At 40.2% G+C, this 17920-nt stretch overlaps 1 protein-coding gene across 1 annotated transcript in view; it reads left to right on the top strand.

Moving 5' to 3' along the window:
- Positions 1-17920, top strand: part of ARF4 (auxin response factor 4) — a 52771-nt gene that overhangs the window by 18597 nt on the left and 16254 nt on the right. The window contains exons 7-8 of the mRNA XM_077383075.1: positions 17260-17379; positions 17456-17531. Coding sequence (XP_077239190.1) covers positions 17260-17379; positions 17456-17531 — 196 coding nt within the window. The remainder of the gene's footprint in view (positions 1-17259; positions 17380-17455; positions 17532-17920) is intronic.

Below are 17920 nucleotides of genomic sequence, written 5' to 3'. Positions count from 1 at the left end.
ACTCTTAATTTCCCCTTCACTCTCTCCCATGTATGATATGCAAATGAGGATTTTGAAGTACATTACCTTTGCCTTCTTTTCCTACATCCTTCCACATAAAGGTTAGAAATAGTTTATTATTCATGTCATTTCAAGTAACAAGTACAATGATCTATAAAGTTATCACTAAGAAAATTGTATACGTAAGATTACATTGTATGAAACAAATTATATTGAAACCATTACAAAACAAGGTCTAGCTGTCACCTGCCTTCAAGTTAGATTTGTGGATAAGAAATTGACGAGCCCCCTAGAGGAGGTGGGAAGATTGATAACCTGGCAAGGATGAGATACATATACTAAGATCTCGCTGGCATAATCAAAGTTTCACTCAAAAGGTTCGATTGTGCAACAAAGATGGCCACTTCCTGTCTTAGCTTTCATACAGAAATACTTACATCTATGTAAATATGATCAACAGTTGTAAGTTATCTAATATGCGAATTTACTTATTAGTCCACAGATGAAGTTTTTGATCTATTAAAGATACACCCAACTATTGATCGGAGTATAAAATCAATAAAAAAGGAACCTTTGATTATTATTAATTAGGGTCAACTGTTATTCAAGTATTTAATTGATGCAATGAAGTTTGTAAAGATTTGAGGAGGATAATACCTAGAATACATATCTAGTAGATCGAGAAATCCACACGCCAATATAATTAACATGTCTGCCCAGATTTAGACTCAAGCGTACATTCATAAATATGTCATCAATGGATAAAATTTGAGCATTTACTAATACAAGTGAGCCCTATGGTCTATTTAATACTATCAATTGTAAAAGAAAATTTGTGAAACATATGGTCTTAAAAACAGACAACTAAAAGGCTCGTATAATTATATCACCATGAAACCCATGATTTCACTACTAAAAATAATTGTAAACCCTTGAGTGATAATGGTACAAGCAAAACCTTATGATTTTTTATTAAGTAAAGAAATCAACCTTTAATTCAACTGTTAATTTATACGAGCCTAACCCTAACCCTAAACCCTCCCCCTTCTCCCTCTCTCTCACCTAACCCTAACCCTAATCCGCTACAGTGCCGCTACAGTACCGCTATAGTACCACTACAGTACTGCTACAGTACCGCTACTTCTCCTCTCTTTTAAACCCTAATCTATTATACCCTATAAAACCCTCTTTTACACCCTAATCTATTTTCTGGTCTTGCGTTTCATTGTTTTTGTTTGCTCAATGTGCTGATCTTCTTTAATCCTCTTCTCCATTTCTCTTTCAGCATCTTCTTGGTTCTTTATGGGTTTCTCTATACTCATGTCCTGCACCTTTGACATCGTCATATGACTCTTTCTATTGATTTGTTGGTTCTGCCTATCTTTCTCTCCTTTCTATTTGTTGTTGTTGTTGGTAGTGGTTTCTTTGTTCGTTTATATTCGTTGTCGTTATAGATCCTCCCGTCATTGTGGATCCCTCCATTGGCATGACCACTGATGTCAGTGCCTCTACGACAACCTCGACCGCATTTTCTTCTTTTTCTTCTCACTTGGCACTTGTGGAAAATTCTTACCCACAGTTGAATATTGCCAAGTTTGATGGAACCAACTATTTACCGTGGAAGGTTGCGATTGAGACTTACCTTCGTGAGGATCCTCTTTCGCCTAAGGATCCTACGTATACTCGCTGGGAGCAGGAAGATGCATTGATACGGAGTCTTCTATGGCAGAGTACGACTCCTGATATTTATTCTACTCTGATTCTTCTTCCGACTGCGAAGGAGATCTGGGATCATACTGCAGTAACGCATTCTGGGGTTGAGAACATCACTCGTATATGTTCCACATACTCTGAGTGGATACAGCTCCATCGTGACGACATGTCTCTTGAAACTCATTACGGGAAGTTCATCTCTTTATGTCAGCAGCTTGATGTCTTTCTGCCACTCACTTCTGATATTAATGTTCTCCGGCGTCAACGGGAACAGATTTGAGTGGTGCACTATCTTGAGAGCCTAGGCCCAGAGTTTACCCATCTGCGCTACAGATTCTTGGTTCTGGGAACATTCCTTCGTTGCGCCAGACTTACTTCCGAGCTTAGCAGTGCGTTAGCGAGACTCCCTCGCGCCCTACTTCTGACCGTTCGGCTCTTGCAGCATATGATGGTGGTGGTGGTACTCGTCCTTCTCGGGTTGGTGGTTCTTTTTCACGAGCCCGTGGCCGTGGTGGTGGTCGTGTTGGGAGTGGGCGTGGCCGTCCTTATTGCACCCACTGCCAGCGCGATGGCCATGTCATTGAGACTTGTTACACATTGCACCCTAAGCTCAGGCCGTCTCGATCAGCTCACCTCAGCAATTCTGTCCCATCTGACTCAGTCGTCTCTGCCCCTGCCTTGCCACCTGCTGATGACTCATTCTCCTTTACGCGAGCAGACTATGAGGAGCTCTAGTGCCTTCGACAGAGTGCTTCACAGGCCACTGCGGGCTTTGCCCAGCCAGGTAGTTCACATACTACATTACTTTCTAGCTCCGAGTCCTGGATCATTGACTCGGGAACCTCGAACTATATGACTGGTAACTCGTCATAGCTCTCTTCTTTTCACACTTTTCCATCTGCTTTTCAGTTCATTACTTTAGTTGATGGTTCCACTACCCCTATCACTGGTATTAGTACCTCATGTCCTTCACCTAATCTTTCGCTATCTTCAGTATTGTGTGTACCTAAATCTCCTTTTAGTTTATTATCTGTTAGCCAAATTACGAAAAATCTTTCTTGCTCTATTTCATTCTTTCCATCTTACTGTCTTTTTTAGGATCTTTCGACTGGGAGAATGATTGGATCGGGTCGTGAGGTGGATGGCCTGTACCGTCTTGACTGTAGCCTCTCTTCGTCAGCTTTACACAGTTCAGTGGATGCCTTTCAGTGGCACTGTCGACTGGGTCACCCATCACTTCAGCGCCTCCGGGCGACATCCTTAGTTCCCTCTTCTGTCTCTCCATTTCATTGTCAGTCTTGTGAACTCGGGAAGCATTATAGAGTGTCTTTCCCTTCTCGAGTTGTCACTTGAGTAGATAGTTTATTTCAGCTCGTTCATTGTGATGTATGGGGACCTTCTAGGGACGCGTCGAATAATGGATTTCAGTATTTTGCTATTTTTATTGATGATTACTCTCGAATGACTTGGTTGTATCTATTGAAAGACCGCTCCCAGGTCTTCTTTGCATTTCAAAATTTTCATAATGAAATAAAAAACCAGTTTAGTTGCAGTCTTAAATGCCTGCGTACTGATAATGCACGTGAGTTTTTTTCTGGTACTGGTGGCTTTCAAGATTATGTCTCATCTGATGGCATTATCCATCAATCCTCTTGTGCATACACCTCGCAGCAAAATGGTGTCGCCGAAAGAAAACTGCATTATCTACTTGAGGTGGCTCGCACTCTCCTCTTCCAGATGCATGTTCCTAAAACCTATTGGTCTGACGCCATTCTCACTGCTTGTTTCCTCTCCAATCGTCTTCCATCTTCGGTGCTTCATGGGGATTCTCTATTTCACATCGTTTATCCACATCAGGATTCATTCCCTCTTAGGCCCCGTGTCTTTGGCTGCGTTTGTTTTGTCCATCATTTGGGACCTGGCCGCGACAAGCTTGACCCTCGGTCAGAACGATGTGTTTTTCTGGGTTACTCTCGCACCCAGAAAGGATATCGTTGCTATAATCCGCGTCTGCGCCGTTGGTATGTATCAGCTGATGTGACCTTTTTTGAATCAGAATCATTCTTTGGCTCTACCTCCGTTCCTCATGTTGTCAGAACGGAACCTGATGTGACCATTTCTCTTCCTGTTCTTCGCCCCTCTTCCTCCGACTTCCTTAGCACCTCCTCCTGCTTGCCCCACTGGACAGGTTGATTCGTGTGCTCCTAGGGTGGATCGTCCCCCTACTAAAGTCCAATATCAACATCGTCAACAACAGGCACAACTTCCTCACACCGACAAATCGTCTTCACAGGCAGAGATCTCTTTACCCTCTCATCAGGTACCTTCATCTCCTGTAGTTGTTTCTGACTCTCCTATTGCTTCACGTACTCGTTTTCATTCTACTGCTCACCCCATTTCTAATTTTGTCTCTTATGATCGTCTAACTCTTCATTTCAAAAACTTTGTCTTGTCTGTGTCTTCTGCTGTGTTACCTCACTCTCCGGATGAGGCTCTTCATCACTCAGGATGGCGAGCTGCAATGGATCATGAAATAGGAGCTCTGCATTCGAATCACACATGGGATATAGTTTCTCTACCTGCTGGTGCTCGTCCTGTAGGATGCCGTTGGGTGTTCTCCATTAAATATCTACCTGATGGCACCATTGATCGACTGAAGGCTCGTATGGTGACCAAGGGCTACACTCAGACATTCGGTGTCGACTATCATGAGACGTTTTCCCCAGTGGCGAAGATTCCTTCTGTTCGGGTTCTCCTCTCCCTTGCAGTCAATAATGGATGGCATCTTCACCAGTTAGATGTGAAAAACGCTTTTCTGCATGGCGACCTCCTTGAAGAGGTGTATATGGAGCAACCACCAGGTTATGTTGCTCAGGGGGAGTTGTCCTCATCAGTCTGTCGCCTCAGAAAAGCAATTTATGGGTTGAAGCAATCGCCGCGTGCATGGTTTGGCAGATTTAGCGAGGCAGTTATGAGGTTTGGCCTCAAGCAGTGTGGTGTGGACTACTCCGTATTCAGTCATCAGTCCTCAGCAGGATGCATTATGTTAATTGTATATGTCGATGACATCATTATTACAGGGAGTGACTTAGGGGGAATTCAGAAACTGAAAGCCTTCCTACAAAAAGAGTTGGCGACAAAGGACTTGGGACGTCTCAGATATTTTCTTGGGATAGAGGTTGCATATTCTTCTAGTGGTTTGTCTCTATCACAGAGGAAGTACGTTCTGGATTTGTTAGAAGAGACAGGAAATCTTGGTGTGAAACCTGTAGCTGCACCCATTGATCCAAATGTGAAGCTAGTTTCAGAAGAGGGTGACTTGTTGAAGGATCCTGGTAGGTATAGAAGACTTGTGGGCAAACTTATATACCTTACGGTTACTCGCCCTGATATATCCTATGCCGTTGGGGTGGTTAGCCAGTACATGACCTCTCCTCGTACTTTGCATTGGAATGCAGTGGTTCAAATACTCAAATATCTGAAAGGTTCACCGGAAAGGGATTATTATTCAAAAGACATGGTCATACACGAATTGAGGGGTTCTCAGATGCTGATTGGGCTGGATCCCCTGTGGATAGGAGATCGACTACTGGGTATTGTACCTTTGTTGGAGGTAACCTAGTTTCATGGAAAAGTAAGAAACAGGATGTCATTGCAAAATTAAGTGCAGAGGCAGAATACAGAGCCATGGCGCATACTATGACTGAGATTATTTGGTTGAGATCACTCCTAGCTGAGATTGGTACTGTGTTTCATTCGCCGTCACAGTTGTATTGTGACAACGGAGCAACTATCTATATTGCGACGAATCCAGTCTTTCATGAGAGAACAAAGCATATTGAAGTTGACTGTCATTTCATTCGTCAGAGAATCCAGAAAGGGGAGATACGCGCTGTATTTACCCGTTCTGCAGAACAGTTGGCTGACATGTTTACCAAACCATTAAATAAATCAAAACTGAGTGACATATGTAACAAGCTAGGAATGTACAATTTATATATTCCAGCTTGAAGGGGAGTGTTAGAATAAGCCTATATGCCTATGGGCATTTTAGTCATTGTAGTTATTGTACAACTTTTATTATATTAATAAAAGGGTGAGGGGGAGATACCCAACTCACACACTTTCTCTCTAATCTCTTTTGCAACAATATCCATATGTGGATCTCCTAGTGTCCCAATAACCAACTTAGTAGAAATTAGAATAACCAGTTACCTTAAGGTTACCTAATCTTTTATATGTGAGAACATAATCTTTAGTCCCTTGCAAATAGTCCTTAACTTTCTTGGCTGCTTTCCAATGATCCATAGTAGGATCACTTTGATACCTTCCAAGCATACCAACCACACAAGTTATGTCTGGATGGTTGCATACATGAGCATATATGAGACTCCTAACTACAAAAGCATAAGGGATTCTTCTTATATGCTTCTGTTGAGAGTTAGAGAAGAGAAGAAAAGGACAGTATGTGACTTAGAGCATACCCCCCCCTTCCCTCCAACTTATTTATTTAGATAAAAGAGAACTAGGGTATAATGGCCACTTTGCCCTTAGGCACATCTACATATCTAACACTCCCCCTCAAGCTGGAATGTAGATATTATACATTCAAAGCTTGTTACAAATGTCATTTAGTTTGGCTTTACTTAAAGGCTTCGTAAAGACATCAGCTAGTTGGTCCACTGATCGAGTGAAGAAAACGTGTATCTTGCCCCATTGTATTCTCTGACGAATAAAATGGCAATCAACATCTATGTGCTTGGTTCTCTCATGGAAGACAGGATTGGTAGCAATGTGAATAGCAGGTCTATGTGCTTATCACAATAAAGCTGGGCTGGAGAAGAGGAAGAAAGACCAATTTCTGATAGGAGAGAACGCAACCAAATAAGCTCTCCACCCGTATGAGACATTGCCTGATACTTTGCTTCTGCGCTTGACTTGGAAACATTGTCCTGCTTCTCACTTCGCCATGACACTAAATTGCCCCCAACAAAGGTACAATAGCCAGTGGTGGGTCTCTTATCTGCTGGAGATCATGCCCAATCTGCATCACAAAATCCTTCCAACCTTGTATGCCCATGCTTCTTGAATAGCAGGCCTTTCCATGGTGCCCCCTTCAGATAGCGAAGAATCTGAACCACTGCTGCCCAGTGAGAGATACATGGAGCACTCATAAACTGGCTAACTACCCTAATTGCATATGAGATATCTGGGCGAGTAACAGTGAGATAAATAAGCTTCCCAACTAGCTGACGGTATCTGCCCTGGTCATATATCAAATCTCTCTCCTTCGAAAGTAGCTTTGTATTTGAGTCCATAGGAACACCAGCTGGTTTCATCCCTAGAGAACCAGACTCATCTAACAGATCTAGCACATACTTTCTCTGAGAGAAAGAGAGGCTGCTACCAGAATAAGCTACGACAATCCCCAGAAAGTATCTTATGCGCCTAAGGTCTTTTGTGCTATATTCCTTCTGCAGGAAATCCTTCAACCTTTGTATTCCAGCTGTAACACTGCCTGCAATGATAATGTCATCAACATAGACTATGAGGAGGACATGGCCATCGTCAGAACATCGACTGAAAACAGAGTGATCAATTGCACACTGCCTCATGCCAAATCTCATGATAGCATCACTGAATCGACCAAGCCATGCTCTAGGAGATTGTTTGAGCCCATATAAGACTTGCGAAGTCTGCATATTGAGGAGGACATCTCCCCCTGAGTAACATATCCTGGAGGTTGCTCTATATAAACCTCCTCAGTCAAATCTACATGTAGAAAGACATTCTTCACATCAAGCTGATAGAGAGGCCATCCTCGGTTGACAGCAAGAGAGATAAACACTCTGTCATAAAGAATTTTGGCAACGGGGGAGAAAGTCTTTGTGTAGTCAACCCCAAATGTTTGAGTGTAGCTCTTGGCAACAAGGCGCGCCTTACGACACTCAACAGTTCCATCTGGTACATTTTTAATGGAAAATACCCAATGACAGTTAGCTGAGCCCCATGAGGAAGAGGAACCAATTCCCAAGTATGATTGGCCTGAAGAGTGGCCATCTCAGTCTCCATAGCAACACGCCAGCCTAGGTGGGAAAGAGCCTCGTGAACAGACCTAGGCAAAGAAGCAGAAGACAAGGATGAGACAAAATTGTGAAACATAGGGGCGAGATGATCATAGAAAACAACAGAAGAAATAGAGTGAGCGGTCGTATGGACCGAGTATGTAATGCAATCTGAGAATCAATTGGCGCACCAGAAGGGGGTAAAGAAGGTACCTGAGATGTAAGCGCTGGCATCTCCAGCTGAGAAGGCGTTGGCTCACGTGTAATATGAGGAACATTGAGTCTTGTCCGTCTCTGATAGACCTTTGGAGCAGGCAAAGGAGAAGGCAGAGGAGGAGCAGAAGAATCTAAGGAAGAAGAGGAATCAACGCGATCATGAACAATAGGAAGAGGAAGGGGAACTGGAGGGTCAGATAGAAGAGGGTTGCTCTCAGCAGTAGTAGTAAAGAAGGAAACCGACTCAAAGAAAGTGACGTAGGCGAAAACAAATAAGCATCTCATGCAAGGGCTATAACAGCGATAGCCCTTCTGGGTACGAGAGTATCCCAGAAAGACACACTTCTCGGCCTGAGGATCCAATTTATCCGGGCCGGGCGAGAGATTATCGATGAAACAGACACACCCAAAGACCCGTAGGATGAGAGGAAAGGGATCCCCTTCAGGATTAAGGATCGAGTAAGGAGAGGAGACATCCAATACTGAAGAGGCTAGGCGATTAGCCATGAAGCCGGCTGTAAGAACCGCATCACTCCAAAAAGTTTTTGGAACGTGCATCTGGAAGAGGAGAGCGCGGGTGATGTTAAGAAAATATCGCAGTTGCCTGACAGATACACTATTTTGCTGAGAGGTGTAGGTACAAGAAGACTGATGAACAATGCCATGGGTGGATAAAAAATCTCGAAAGTCAGTAGAGAAGTACTCTTGAGCGTTGTCAGTGCACAATCATTTAAGAGTACGATTATATTTGTTAGTGATCTCAGCATAAAAGATGCGAAAAGCATTAAAAACCTAAGAGTGATCTTTAAGTAAAAAATAACCAAGTCAGACGAGAGTAATCATCCACAAAAATAATAAAGTATCTATAGTCAGAAAGAGACATAGTCCTTGAGGGACCTCATACATCTGAGTGCACTAAATCAAAAGGATGCGAGACTCTACTAATAACCCTAGAGGGAAAGGACACACGATGGTGCTTCCCAAGTTCATATGACTCGCAATGAATAGACTGAACAAGAGAGTACACAGTAGATGTCTGTCGAAGCTTCTGAAGAGAGGGATGGCCAAGACGGCAACAAGTACGAATCTACAGAGCTGTGTAAAGCAGTACTGGGCGAATCACTGCCGAGGCAATAGAGTCCATCCACCTCACGGTCCGAGTCAATCGTCCTCCCAATCGAGCGATCCTGAAACACACAATAAGAGGGATAGAATGAGACGGAGCAATTAAGGTGTATAGTAAGCTGACTAACAGAAATCAGATTGAAAGGAGACCTAGGTACACAAAGTATTGAAGATAAAGTAAAACTCGAATATGGTGGAAGAGTACCAATACTAGAGATGAGAGTAGTGGTCCCATCGGCTAATGTGACAGAATGAGAGGCAGAATGAAAAGATCGAAAGGAACTCAGGGAAGTGGAATTACCAGTCAAGTGATTGGAGGCCCTCGAATCAATAATCCAGGAGCTCGAGCTATTAAGGAGAGAGATGGGTGAACTACCTGGATGTGCGAAACCTACAGTAGGTGGGCAATTGCTCAAGCGTAGATGCTGGAACTCCTCATAATCTGCCCTGGAGAGAGCGAAAGTATCACCCTGTGCTGGTGTTGTAGGAATGGCCAGGGCATCAGGGACGTCAGTGGTGGTAAGATGCGCTGAACGAGATGCACGGAGCTCTTGATGAAGAGTGAAACAAGTCTCAATATGATGGCCCTCCTTCTGACAGTGAGTGCAGTACGATCGGCCACCACCACGGCCTCTGCGGGCTCTATTACGGGCAAAGGAGCCACCTGCATGGCTAGGACAGTCACCACCATCATAGGCGGCAAGTACGAAGCCATCAGTAGGGAGAAGAATGGAGGAGCTGCCGGGATGCAATGCTGAGCATGGGAATAGACCTCCGTGAGAGAGGGGAAAGACCCCGAACCAATAATCTGATGCCGAAAGTGCAAAAAGTCCCGACCCAAGGTATCCAGAAAATGAACACTATTTGGTGCCAACTCAGATGCACCTTCTGGTGTATCAATTTCCTCAAGAATAGGCATTGTCACTAATTTATCTTAGATCGTCGATACTAAAACAACGACCAAGTTCTTCTCAAAAGTGATTTTTCTAGGTACAAGCACAACACTCTTCCCGAGGTCACCATCCTCTATGCATTTTTCATGTCGAGTCTTGGTAACACGGATACTATGAGCAATATAATAAAATTCTTTCATGTTAACCAATGAAATGACTTCTAATGGTCTTAAGGTCCAAAATCCTTATTTGTGGGTTGTGAACCTTTGCTTCATCTAAATAACCCCTAATGTGCAAATACCCTAACTTTGGATTCCTTCCAACTCATAGCAAATAAGTAGTCTTAGAAACAACCTTACTAGGAACACAATTAGGATATGCACCACCATTTTTAAGGCTTCACCCCATAAGAACTCAAGCAATAATGAGTTGCAGGATATGCTCCTCACCATGTCCATAAGTGTACAGCTTCGCCTCTTAGCTACACCATTCTTCTCAGATGTACCCATAAGTTATACGAAGAGACGAGATCATTCTCCCACAGGTACAAAGCGAATTCTCCTAGATTGGGGTTCGTCTAAGAATATCTACTGTAGTACTCTTGGCCTCTAGCAGACCTTACCATCTAAGTCTTTTAAGACAATGAAATCAAGATTTTGGCCGAAGAAGAAGCAATGCTATAGAAATCATGACTGAATCACCATTGAGAAAAAAAATATTTCTAAATCACTTTGGGTCAGTGGGGCCTTCAAGTGTTATCCATTGATTTAAGGGGAGGGTTTGCTACAGTGATTTGGGCTATTGGTGGTCCCTTTGAGAGTTGAGGGTCTTTGCTCGAGATCAGAGGAATGTGAGGAAGAGGAATAGGCGAGGAATCTAGGAAATAACAAAGGAAAAGCGTGACGATATAGTTACGATATAGTTTTCAACTTCTTCTTTATAGATTTTAAATATATTTAAGGTTTCTAACTTTTCGTAAATAAGATAACCATGGTGGGAAAAGTTATCAATAAAAGTGATGAAATATCTTTGACCACCAACGGTCAGAGTCAGAAGTGGTCTACAGATGTTAATTTGAATTACCTCTAGTGAACCATTACTCCTAGTGGCACCCCTTATTTTAGTCTTTGTAAATTTTCTTCAATAATCCGTACAAACACTAAAATCAGTAAAATCAAGTGAATATAACTCCATCTTAATCAATCTTTCCAGTCTTTCCTTGGATTTGTGGCCCAAACATTTATGCCGCATATTGGATGAGTTCTCATTAACTCGATTCTATCTATTTCCAACATTTCTGATTACATCATTATATACAACACAAGTCCGAGCAAGTCCAATCTTTGTCCATACAGATTGCCCTGTAGGGTAACTGGACATACTAAGTGGAATGATTTGAGTAGAGATAAACCATTATTTCCACCTGAAATTCATAGCCAAAGGAATGAACTTTTGAAGCAAAATCAAGGTCCATCGTCATAATAGGAACATAAATGTATTTACTAAATCCAAAAAGATGTCTGTATCTAAAATAAGACAGAGTCCCAATCACCTCAGCAGCACCCACTCTGTAATGACCCTTTTCTTCAACCTCTATAAAGAACATTAAACACTCAAGAAAAAGACTGCATTGCATTCATATAGCACTAATGGCAGCACTCCATTTAATATACCATATGCAAAAACACAATATAAAGATAGGTGGAAGATGGGCAATCTGAAGTTAATCTCTTCATGTATCAATTCAGTCACATACAAAAGATTGGGGGCATTACATGGAGGGATGTTGTGGAGAATATGTAGGGAAGGAGAAGAGTAGATGGGGAAGGATAGATGGTTGCCGCATCCAAGGGCGCACTGCTCATGGAGGGGGTGTTCTCTTGAATGATTGTGGAAGATGGGCGATCTCCAAGTGCACACTGCTGCGAGGAGGATAGATGGGGTGCTCACTGCACCTTCACCATGTAGGAGATGCACTATCTCACTACCACGGCTGATCGGCTACACTAGCCAACTTCACTTCGAGACAAGGAGATAATAAGCAAGCATAATTTTCTTTCTCAATTGACCCATCTTATATATGTTTGCAAGATGCCCACCAAAATCCCATGTGGCTGTCAATATCATTTCAACATCTTAATTAGATTAGCCAAAGAACCCCTTGCATGATTGTGCCCTTCTTGGCCCGTACTAACAAAGCCTTCCACTCACCACATGGGGTGCCAATATCATTCTAATGCTCTTGTGAAAATACCCAAAAGTGAGTAGCCTTTGCCCAAAGATAAAGAGGGACTCCCACTCCATAGGCCTCGCAAGTGGGTCACCTCGACACGATCCGACCCCTTGAATGATGCCCAAACACACAAAAAGGGGCCCCACATGGCCAAAGCCTTGCCTTCTTTCCAATCTTTGTCCTACGGAGTGGGCCCCACATGAAGATGGCCTGTGGCTCACACCCACCATAACACCGTAAGGAAAACCCTTGTGAGAAAAACCAAAAGAGTGGCCCTTGTACACTACGAACCACGAGCCTTGATCAATGTTCCTAAAAGGGAACATTACACACTCCTACTTCATTCCCTACTGCAATTGTCTACTCTCCTCTACTAACCTTCCAACAGAGAGAAATTCCTCCTTAGAATCTGATATATGAATAGTAACACCAGTATCCATCCACGAAGTGTTTCTAGGAGCATCAACTAAATAGGACCAAGGTTTTAAATTTCGGTTTCAGAATGCATTTCAGTCCTCACCGAAACCGAAATTTCAGCCGAAATTTCGGGCTAAATTAGACGAAATCCCTAAAACGGCTATTTTTTCTCCCCAATTTATTTCGATTGGAATTTCCGAAATTTCGGTAATTTCGGCTGAAATTTTGGGATAATATCAAATAATATCTAAAAATCCAGATTTTTGGATGAAATCAGTTAAATTTCTCAAGGACCGAAATTTTAGGAAAACGAAATTTCGACCGAAATTTTGAAATTTCGGTCAAAATAAAGTAACGTTTCGACTTTATACAATTTCGATTTTGTTATCGACCAAAATTTCGGATTTCGGTCGAAATTTAAAACCTTGAATAGGACTCAAAACATCGAAGATTGGGATTTGACCTTCTTTTCCAGCCACTCCTTGAACTTAGGATACTCCTTTATGTGACAGATTTTCTTCCATAAATGATACTTAATGCCAACCTTTATCTAATTCGATTGATTGTGCTGGGTTTTGACGTCTGCAAGTTTCTTCTTGTTGCCTTTGCCAAAACTCTTACCTTTCTTCTCGATGTTTGGTTTTACATGATCCAAGAGTAGCAACCTTAGCAGTGCCAACTTTTTCAGCCCTAAGCCTCTCCTCCTACAACCATATGACAATCATCTGGCTTACTCTATTCTTTTCTTTTCTCATATTGTAACTGATCTTAAAAACGATTGAAATGCGGAGAAAGAGACGTCATAATGGAATGAGGAAACCTTCAGAGATTTATATGTTCATACACTTCAATTTAGAGGCCATATCGTTCATTTTCATCATGTGCTCATGTACACCACAGTGCCCATCGTATTTCATAGCAATCATCATCCTCACAAGGGTACTAGCAAGTGCCTTAGAGATCTTCTAAATTATTCTTTGACTGCGTTCATGAATTCCTTTGTGGTGAAGTCCTTTCTTCATGTTAAGAATGACATTGAAATAGAGTTTTTCATGATCATCAGACCCATGTGGTTAAAACATTCACTTTTAATATGTAGCCTTAGCTCCAGAGAGCTTTCATTTCTAGCTTCTTGGGCTCATCCTTTAACAATGCAGTCCAGTTCCATGCAGGCTAGAAAAATATGAATATGTTTCTTCCACTTGCTAAAGTTGGAAGTAGTCAAGTACTCAATACCAAGCAGTTATTGTGAAACAGAACTAGCGTTTAATGCTATAAACTGAAGGCCACATTTACTAAAATGCTCACAATTATAAATACTATTAACCACAAACAACTGAGTACGGACAAAATAATCCATGTCAATCAATCTAAGTTCGTGGAAATTTTAGTTAGATTGTTCAAAATCACTAAAGGCACATCAATGTAATTTTGGCGAGAATCTAGTGTCATTATGACTCTTTCGTTTGGCCGAGCCATGACATACTATCGGCTCTCCAACATGAGGCTAGCCAAACACAAATAACACATCACTAGAGTAATTTTTCACCATTGGTAAAAGAAATTCTTCAAGTCAATTCGTATGCATAGAACTCCCTCATAATATCTATTTGTACAAGGCAATGTTGCTCCTTTGGGTTAATCATTGCCATGCATAAGTAGATGGCACAAAAAATGTGATCCAAACAATGGACATGCATATACGTAGGAGAAATCGAACATAATAATCTATTGTTAAACACTATGATCAGCAATGATCCCATTTTCTCAGATGGGATCTAAAACAGTTTCCGTCACTGTTATGCATTGAGTTCTTAATATAAAATGGTCACAAGCAAGTGTTACAGCCAACAGAAATAAATAGATCGATATTAAACTACCTTAATTAGGTCAAACCATTAATAAGGATGGAAAATTCTACCCTTCGTCCTAATTTGAGGAATTCGATAACAAAAGAGTCAATGTGATCCAGAGAAGACAAATGGCTAAACATTCTTCCATAGTCCTTCAACATTCTCAGAAATGTTTGATAAGACCTCACAACAGGTAATAGATGGTTTTCAGAGTGGGTATTGAGATCCTATAATCATGTGCCTACTGAATGGTACTTCAATTAAGGCATCTCCAAATCCACTCTGAAACCCTCCAAAAGGGTCTTAGAGCCAAAATTAGTTATAATATTATATAATATAGTATATAATGTAACAATATAATTAATTGTGTTATTTTTATAATTTATTTGTCCATTCTAATTTTTATAAATTCTAAGTGTTATTTATTAGTTTTTTAACATTTTACTACAATAAATTAATTGTTTTCTATATTTTTAAATACAATAAATATTTTTGTAGCATTTCCTGAAGTATCGTCTCAAATTTCCATCATTTACATATGTTTCCATATTTTTTCATGATTTTCACGAAAAAAAATTTAATCGAAATCGACATGGTTCCAAGTTTTAACCGATATAATGCAATATATAAACTTACTGTCTCAGTTTGGGTATGCATTTTGGTATCGGTATGTGTTTCAGTGGAGATGGAAACAGAATTATTTTGTTTTATATCGGCTTCGGTAGAAATTTAAAATCATGGTTGATGGGTCAATTCATATCTTTTGCAATCTGTTGTGTATATACATGTAGTGGTTGCTCTTGATGTACATTAGCTAATGAAAAGGATTGAGAATCATCAACATTAGACATGGGGGTAATAGCAAGAATAGAAAAGGGAGTGGAAGACATGCACAATTTTCTCTAAAATTATGCTTTCTTGGAGTATGAAATAATTCTATTTCTTGTACTATATTTAAAGTACAAAAATAGGTCTTTTTTAAAAAGAAAAAGAAAAAAGGTAAAATCTGCATTTGCAAACCTTTTTCTTGAAACAGAATGATAGCATCGATACCCGTTTTTGAGTAAGATAATACCTAATAAAATACACAATAGCGAGAGGATCTATTTTATCTATGTTAGGGCTCAGACCAACAAAGCAAACTCATCCAAACACAAGGAGGAATAGGAAACAAATGAGTATTAGGAAAATGAAGTAGGTGCGCGGTGTCTTCTGATTCAAGATGGAGGATTGCATGCGATTAATCAAGTGGCATGCACTTAAAACAGCATCCCCCGAATGAATATTAGGTAACACTTATATTAAGTACTATAGTATGCACAATGTCAAGTAGATGACTAGATTTACATTCAGTAACTCTTTTTTTTATAAGTATGAGCACAAGATCTTTGATGTAAAAATTATTCAAAAATAAAGATCTTTGATGTAAAATTCTGGACAAAGGAAGGAAATTTATAAATTCTAATGAAATATGCTTCCTAGCGTAGTCAGATCGGTATGCACATATCTTTGGAGGGCCCAGAATTTCCCTTCCTCATATCTGTAGAAAGGCTAATGAAATGGTTGATTCCTTAGCTAGAGAGGTTTAAAATACAGAATTTTGCTTGTCTTTTTTAACTTTTTTAACCCGAAAATTAACTAAAAACCCAGGCTGGAACCTTAAATTTTATTGATATAAGAAAAATGTACAAGGGGGATATATCACCTTACCTCTGAATTGAAAAAAAAAAAAAAAATACTAACTCACAACTGAGTTGCATCGTATACCTGTTATACCCAAATCATCACATTTAGCTGCACCTCTTGCACTATTAGGAAGATCTCTCCAAAATCTAAAGACATAATAAAAATCAACAAGCGTGAATACTTGGTATACCACCTTATTATTGCAAGCGTGAATACTAAAAAAGCAGCAACTTGATTTACCACTTTGTAGACATCTGCGGTTTCAGCTCAGCTATAAGTGATATCAGATCATGCCAGTAAACTTTTATGGCCTAGGGAGGGTCTGTTTTGTCCTTGCATAAATCGACATCTTGTTATCAGACTCGATCCAAATCTTATCAAATCCCACCACTTTGCCATATCTTGGTTTTTTAACTTATTTGAATATAAATTATAAGGAATTTTCTAAGGTCCATCGCAAAAGGCTTTTCACAGCTGGTCTGTCGCACGCAGACCAGCCACCTCGTGAATGGAGACAAAAGCTGTTGTCTTCATTAACGAGGTGGCTGGTCTGATGTGCGACAGACCAGCCGCGAAAACTCTTTTGCGATGGACGCTAGCAATTCCCAAATTATAAACTATCTTTCGACAAACGGAAGTAGTAAATAAATAGTTCTTTAATATGTGCATTTCTGTATGAAGTTATTTCATAGCAGAAATAATTTATCAACAATTGATTACATTTTCGTAGAAAATGTTCTTTAATGGGAAAATGATATTTTATGCTCATATTTGTAGCTTTATGATATTTTCTAACTATGAATAGTTCCACTAACTTTTTTGTTTTTCTTTTTAATTGTGAAAATCAATCTACCACCGATCAATTGTATTAAATGCAATTTTATTAGAAAAAGTAATAAAGTTCTTGCCTTCAACTTTTACTATGAATATTATTCTTCTCTTCCTTGGAAATCAGTGCTCGTCTTATTCTTTTATGCACGTGAAACCCTTACTTAATTTTCTTCATTACCTTTGCAACTCTTATTAGCATTTGATGGCTTTAACATGATGGAATGCAGAGGCAGTCCTGCTGAGTTTGTCATACCCTTTCAAAAATATGTTAAAAGCATCAAGCGCCCTGTATCAATTGGGATGAGGTTCAAAATGAGATTTGATATGGAAGATACAGTGGAGAGGAGGTCCGTTATTTTTTTAATCAAGTATGGTTTATCATATCTTATTCTTTCCATATTAGAACTTGCATGTTCTTTGCAGGTGCACTGGTGTTGTAAGTGGGATGAGTGATATGGATCCTCTTAGATGGCCTGATTCAAAATGGAGATGCTTGATGGTACTTTCTTATACTTTCACTTTATTGAACCTGGATTTGGTATCACAATGTTCTTATTTAAATTATCATTCTTGTCCTGTCGGATATGTTTTTCACATTGACGCTGATATGTAATGTCTATTTAGTTATGAAAATTTAATGGCCTTATTCAAAATGGAGATTTATGATGGTAGTGGCTTATACTTTCAATTTATAGAACCTGGATTTGGTATCACAATGCTCTTAAATTGTCATTTTTGTCCTGATGGATATGTTTTTCACATTGATGCCGATATGAAATGTCTATTTAGTTATGAAAATTCCTTGCTTTCTTTCAAGAATAAAAGATTAGCATTTCTAGTAGCAAGAGGGTGTGTGTTTACAAGGTTTCTTGATCCGAGAACATTGTG

Source organism: Tasmannia lanceolata, unplaced genomic scaffold (assembly GCF_043159265.1).
Source record: "Tasmannia lanceolata isolate RefF3 unplaced genomic scaffold, GAP_Taslan_0.1 ptg000006l, whole genome shotgun sequence".
Classification (NCBI taxonomy): Eukaryota; Viridiplantae; Streptophyta; class Magnoliopsida; order Canellales; family Winteraceae; genus Tasmannia; species Tasmannia lanceolata.
The sequence above is the reverse complement of the archived record's forward strand: the minus strand, read 5'-3'. Positions and strand labels throughout refer to the sequence as shown.